This window comes from Porites lutea, chromosome 1 (assembly GCF_958299795.1).
Source record: "Porites lutea chromosome 1, jaPorLute2.1, whole genome shotgun sequence".
Classification (NCBI taxonomy): domain Eukaryota; kingdom Metazoa; phylum Cnidaria; class Anthozoa; order Scleractinia; family Poritidae; genus Porites; species Porites lutea.
Genome location: NC_133201.1, coordinates 46083591 through 46089634, shown reverse-complemented (window position 1 = coordinate 46089634; position 6044 = coordinate 46083591). Strand labels below are relative to the sequence as shown.

At 44.5% G+C, this 6044-nt stretch overlaps 1 protein-coding gene across 1 annotated transcript; it reads left to right on the top strand.

Moving 5' to 3' along the window:
- Positions 1-3369: 3369 nt before the first annotated feature.
- Positions 3370-3783, top strand: LOC140930769 (uncharacterized). The gene has a single exon (XM_073380490.1). It carries the CDS (start codon positions 3370-3372, stop codon positions 3781-3783), a length of 414 nt encoding a protein of 137 aa, XP_073236591.1.
- Positions 3784-6044: the final 2261 nt, after the last annotated feature.

Genomic DNA, 6044 nt, shown 5'->3' with positions numbered 1-6044 from the left:
GCAGCACTGAAGGTCGCCCTCGGCGCCGAAGCTGCTGAGAAAAGGATGTTGCTGCGTCCTCGCAAGAAAGTTCAGCTTCTGTAAACAACGTCGACTCTGGTAATCGTCGAAGTTTTCACGCGCACGTAAATTTTAATCATGCCCACGTAAATAAAATAGAGGCAAGGTAAAAAGGGCTGAGCTTAAAAGAGAAGTTGAGCGAGGTGTTATAGTGTATCATTACATTTGTTATAGTGTCAGTAATTCATACTGAGTCCGCAGTATGTATGCGGTTACTGTAAAACCCATGTGCTCTTTGATTAATACAGTTCTTTAGTTCATCCGCCATCTTGCGTGCACTTGTCTGTTTGCCTGAGAACATAACATTTCTGTTAATCGTCGAAGTTTTCAGCCTACCCAAGGTCGTAAGGGTAATGGCAAGCGAGGCAAGTTCAATTCCTCTGGTAGCAACATTAAAGACCCCTCGGAGTGTTTGAGCTGCAGAAAAACAGGGAACCCACGTTCTCAGTGTAAATACAGAAATTACACATGTTTTTCTTGCGGTAAAGTTGGTCACATCACGGAGGCATGCGAAGGGAAACCTCAGAAAGTGCACCAGCTAGAAGGATCAGAACCCCCTCAAACTAGTCCTCCCGATGATTCGGTTGATCCTTTCTCTCTCTCGCTGTACAATCTGAGCTCAGGTCATGATCAGCAAGGTATTGAGATACCCGTTGAACTGAACGGAACCTCTCTTCTAATGGAATTAGACACTGGTGCTGGCGTCTCAGTCATTCCAGAAGAAACTTACAAGAAAAACTTCAGTGCACACCCCTCATGCCGTCCAATACTCGCCTACGTGCATGCACAGGACACCCACTCAAGGTACACGCGCAACTTATTACACACCTAAAGTACCAAGACCAGAGCGCCGATGTCCCACTTCTTGTTGTTGAAGGCTCAGGCCCTTCCCTTTTTGAAAGAGACTGGCTGTCCCGAATAAGACTCGACTGGACGAAGTTCTGCAATATTCGCGCATCGGAGATAGTCCTCCCACGGGGCGTGGCTTCCCAGTTGCGCACAACTATCCAAAATCACCCTAAAGTCTTCAAACCGGGCCTCGGAATTGTCAAAGGAATCACAGCCAAACTAGAGATGAAACCTGACGCACGTCCAAAGTTTTGCAAGGCTCGTCCTGTCTCCTATGCTCTTCAGGAAGCTGTTGAAGCTGAATACAACCGTCTCGAGTCAGAAGGAATTGTCGAACGGGTGGAATTCATCAGTGAATGGGCTACCCCAATGGTTCATGTCCCCAAGGCAGATGGAACTGCACGTTCTTGTGGTGATTATTCCGTTACTGTCAACCCTCAGCTCCACTTCCCTCAGTATCTAATTCCCCTCCCTGAGGATGTCTTCTTGAAACTGCGGGGTGGACAACGTTTCACTAAGCTCGGCTTAATGAGTGCAGCTCCCTTTGGTTCCTGAAAGCCAGCAGTTCGTTACTATCAATACGCACAGAGGTCTTTACCGCTACAAAAGGCTACCCTTCGGAATTGCGTCTTCACCCGCTCTGTTCCAGCGCACTATGGACATCATCCTTCAGGGTTTTGATCATGTGGCGAGTATACAAGATGACATTCTTATTACTGGCAAGGAAGACGATGAACACATTAAGAACTTAGACAGCGTCCTCAGCCGTCTAGACCATTATGGCTTGCGACTTCAGCTAAGCATATGCAAATTCATGCAGAAATCAGTTACATACATGGGCTGTGTCATCTCTGCCAGCGGAATTTCTCCTACAGAGGGAAAGGTAGAAGCCATCAACCCTGAGAACCCCACCTAGCTGAGAGCCTTCCTTAGAATGATCAATTATCACGGCAAGTTTATCCGAAACCTGAGCTCTATCCTCCAACCACTCAATCAGCTTCTCCAAGGTAACCAAGAATTCAAGTGGTCCCCCCGGTGCGAGGAGGCATTCAAAAAGGCTAAGGACTTACTCTCATCTTCAAATGTGTTGGTTCTTTATGACCCAAGCCTTCCTGTTATTCTTGAGAGCGATGCAAGCCAGTATGGCATCGGAGCAGTCATATTTCACCGCTTCCCTATTGGTGATGAGCGACCTATCGCATATGCCTCCAGGTCCTTGAACTCTTCTGAGAAAAACTACAGTCGGGTCGAGAAGGAAGGTCTTGCCATTATTTTTGAGGTCACCAAACTTTACACGTATCTCTTCCGACGCAAGTTCACTCTGCGAACTGATCACAAACCTCTGTTGAAAATATTTGCTCCGGATTCTGCGACTCCAGTTTTGGCTGCTGCTAGACTGCAACGCCGGTCCTTTCTTCTCTCTTCCTACCACCACGAAATTGAGTTTAAGTCATCTGCTGAAGTAGCCAGTGCTGACGCCTTGTCAAGGCTCTCACTTCAGTACAGGAAAGATGCAAGTGTGGAAGAGGAAATCTTCCATGTGGCCTCTCAGCAGTTAAAACGACACCCAGTTTCTGCCGCAGAAATCGCCAAGGACACATGTAGGAACTCTTTGTTAGCGAAAGCACTGTTGCTTACGCAGAATGGTTGGCCTATTTATCGCTGCGCCGATCCTGGCCTCAAGCCATACTTCACACGCAGACAAGAACTCTGTGGAGAAGGCTGCCTTATGTGGGGCCTGTGAACTGTCATACCTCCTTCTTTAAGACAATGCAAACCATCCTGACAGAATTACATGAAGGCCATCCTGGGATTGCACGCATGAAATCAATAGCCCGCAGTAATGTTTGGTGGCCGGAAATAGATCAGGAGATTGAAAGGGTTACCCGTGAATGTCAATGGTGCAACAAAACCCGCAGGGCTTCCATGGTCTTGGCCGACAGCTCCCCAGCAACGTGTTCACGTAGATTTTGCTACCCATCAGGCAAAACATTACCTCATCGTGGTCGACGCCCACTCTAAGTGGCCTAAAGTGATTGGTCCCATGAAAACAACAACAGCCGACTCAACCATTAATGCCATGCGTATTATTTTTGCCAGATACGGTCTACCAACCCAAGTAGTCAGCGACAATGGCCCACCCTTCCAGTCTGCAAAGTATGAAGAGCTCCTGCGGCAAAATGGCATTCAGAGAATTTTAGTTTCCGCTTACCATCCCTCTTCAAATGGGTTGGCTGAGCGGTTTGTGCAGACTTTCAAGTATGCAATGGATTCATCAGCTGACGATCCAGCAAGCTCCAACCAGCGGCGGATTCAGAATTTCCTCTTATCTTACAGAATACACCACACGCTACAACCGTCTCATCCTCCGCCAAGCTATTCTTACAGCGAGAACTTCGTACTTTATTGTCTCTGGTTACACCTGATATTGGCTCTCGCGTGGCCAGCCAGCAAGACAAAATGAAGTGCAATCATGACAAGTTTGCAAAATACAGGGAGATAGCTGTAGGCGACCATGCTCTCGCACGTGACCACCTATCGGGACAGAAGTGGCAAGCTGGTACTGTCATACAGCAAACATCATCTGCTTCCTTTCAAGTCCAGTTGAAAGATGGAAGGAATTGGAGGAGACATGTTGAAGATGTACTTCAAAACATCCCTAGTTCTGCTGTGACTCAATCCAGCTCTGTCGAAGTTACATCTGATCAATCTACTGAGGGCGTTATTTCTCCCAGGACCGAAAGCAGTACACCCCCACCTGAAGAATCAGAGTCAGTGGAGTCGCCAAGCACACCTACTCCTCCCACCCCTGCTCCCCGTTGGTCCAAACGTGCCATTAAACCACCCCAGAGACTGATCGAAGAAATGAACTAAAATCAGTAAGTCTCGCCTTAATGACACTGAACAGTGCTTCTAATAGTTTTGTTTCATTTCTTGAACTTTTGATCATTTAGAGAGTTTCAAAAGTTGCCTTGTACTTTAATTTCTTGTCAGGCACAACATTTCTGCGGGGAGGTGTTATAGTGTATCATTACATTTGTTATAGTGTCAGTAATTCATACTGAGCCCGCAGTATGTATGCGTTTTCTGTAAAACCCATGCGCTCTTTGATTAATACAGTTCTTTAGTTCATCCGCCATCTTGCGTGCAGTTATCTATTTGCCCGAGAACATAACACGAGGTTCAACTTTTAAGCTTACGAGCGACCTTTCGTGCATTTAATCTATTTTATTGCGAACGTCGAATTTTACGTACGTACGCACGTAAAATTACTCGACACTGGAAATCAACCCTTAAGGTCCCTATAGAGAGAAATAGGGGAGAAGTCACATTAAGGAAGAAAGATAATGTGAAAATAAAATGGAATGTGTCATTTGTTAAGAAGTACTAGGAGAGACCCTCAGAGGATGCAAACATTAACATGGATATTCAAGTTGGGTTTCAGGGGCAGGGCGTAGACCAGGAGGAAGGAAGCATAGAGGAACAGAAATTCAGGAACCCTGCTTCTTCCGTAGCGCTACTTCAGCAAATTCCTAGCCCAATTCCAGTCCGGCAGACAGTTACCCAAGTTCAGTTATGCTAAGACCAAGCCCGAGAGCAACTCAACGATTGGACTTCCTAAACGATTGTTGATTATGGTTGTCAAAGATATGACTGAACTTTGTTTCTGGTGGAGCCTCTTAAAGCTGGACTAAACTTGATTATCATCATCATCATCATCATCATCATCATCATCATCATCATCATCATCATCATCATCATCCTTATCATCATCATCAACATCATCACCATCATCATCATCATCTCGATTAGGATGGTAAAAGCCGGTGAGGCAACCCACCAACCACTTACAAAAAATGAAAGTAAAAATTATATGCAACAATAAATAGAAAAAAATTAAGACACTGAACTAATGTAGTTCTGAAATTCTTCAATGGACGAAATACGAGGCATATCAGGAGGAGCTGATTCCAGTCTCTAGTAGTCTTTATCCAGCATTTAGGTTTCATTCTCGTTTTACATCGGACATTTCGTAATGCTCTTATTTACTGGAAATCATATAAGAAATCCCACAATACCATGAGTGCTCGGTTGCTGCTGGTGTTGTGATGCCTTGAGACTTTAGAAATTTGTTGAATGTAGGTTTGTTTTTGTTTTTGGAATCCTGTAGCATCTAGGCACTGAAATACAGAACCTAGAGAGATTTCTTTCTTGACAGATCTTAACAGATGTGTCTTCAAGACTCATCTCAAACGCCCTTGAGGTTTCGAGAACGGATCAAAATTTTCCGAGGTCTAACAGCCTGTTGTCATCCTTACAAAACCTAATCGACTTCAACTTACTGAGAATGACCTCTTTAGGCTAAAGCTAAGAACTTGAAAATGAATTTTCAGATTCAAGTTGAATCCGTATATCAGCACAGTTGAAGAACTTCTCAAAGACAGCACGCAAGTTTGAAAAAAACAAAGCGGAAAGTGGGCAGAGGTAGGAGCCACCATTTTGTGTTGAAACGTGTTCCAAGAATTAATCAAAACGGGAAAGGGTTGACTCAAGAGTACAGCACATGTGGCTGCTTCGAGCAATATGCTCCCGTCAGAAGGAATTCTCACGTTGAAAAAATGATGAATTGATGCAGGTGTAGAAGGCTTTTATAAAGTGTAATTTACAAAAGATCTGTTTTCAGCACAAAGGTACCAATTAAGACCCGCAGACCAAAGTCATATTCAGCCTCTATTTTTTGGAGCCATTTGAACACCATTTTGACCTAAACAGCCCTGACTGTATTGTCCCTGATTGAGGTAGCCAAATTAAACCCAAAATAAAATATAACTGTATTTGACTGATGGCGATAACTGTGGGAATGTGACGTCAGCTGTCTATAGCAGGGGTGGTGAGATGGACGAGACAGTGGACTCTGTTGAAATGACCAAAGAGAGCTGGGCCGTAGGGCATCATGCGACTAATTTGAGGCAGGCCGGTCCCGAACTCGCGTTATAGGTAATTATACAGTAAGAATATTTCTTAAATTATGACAACGATAAATTAAATTATTTGTATGTTGGTGTCCGATAATTTTTGTCATGCAAAATGAACAAAAAGGAAAAAAGCAATTCTAAATTGTAAGTTAACAGAAA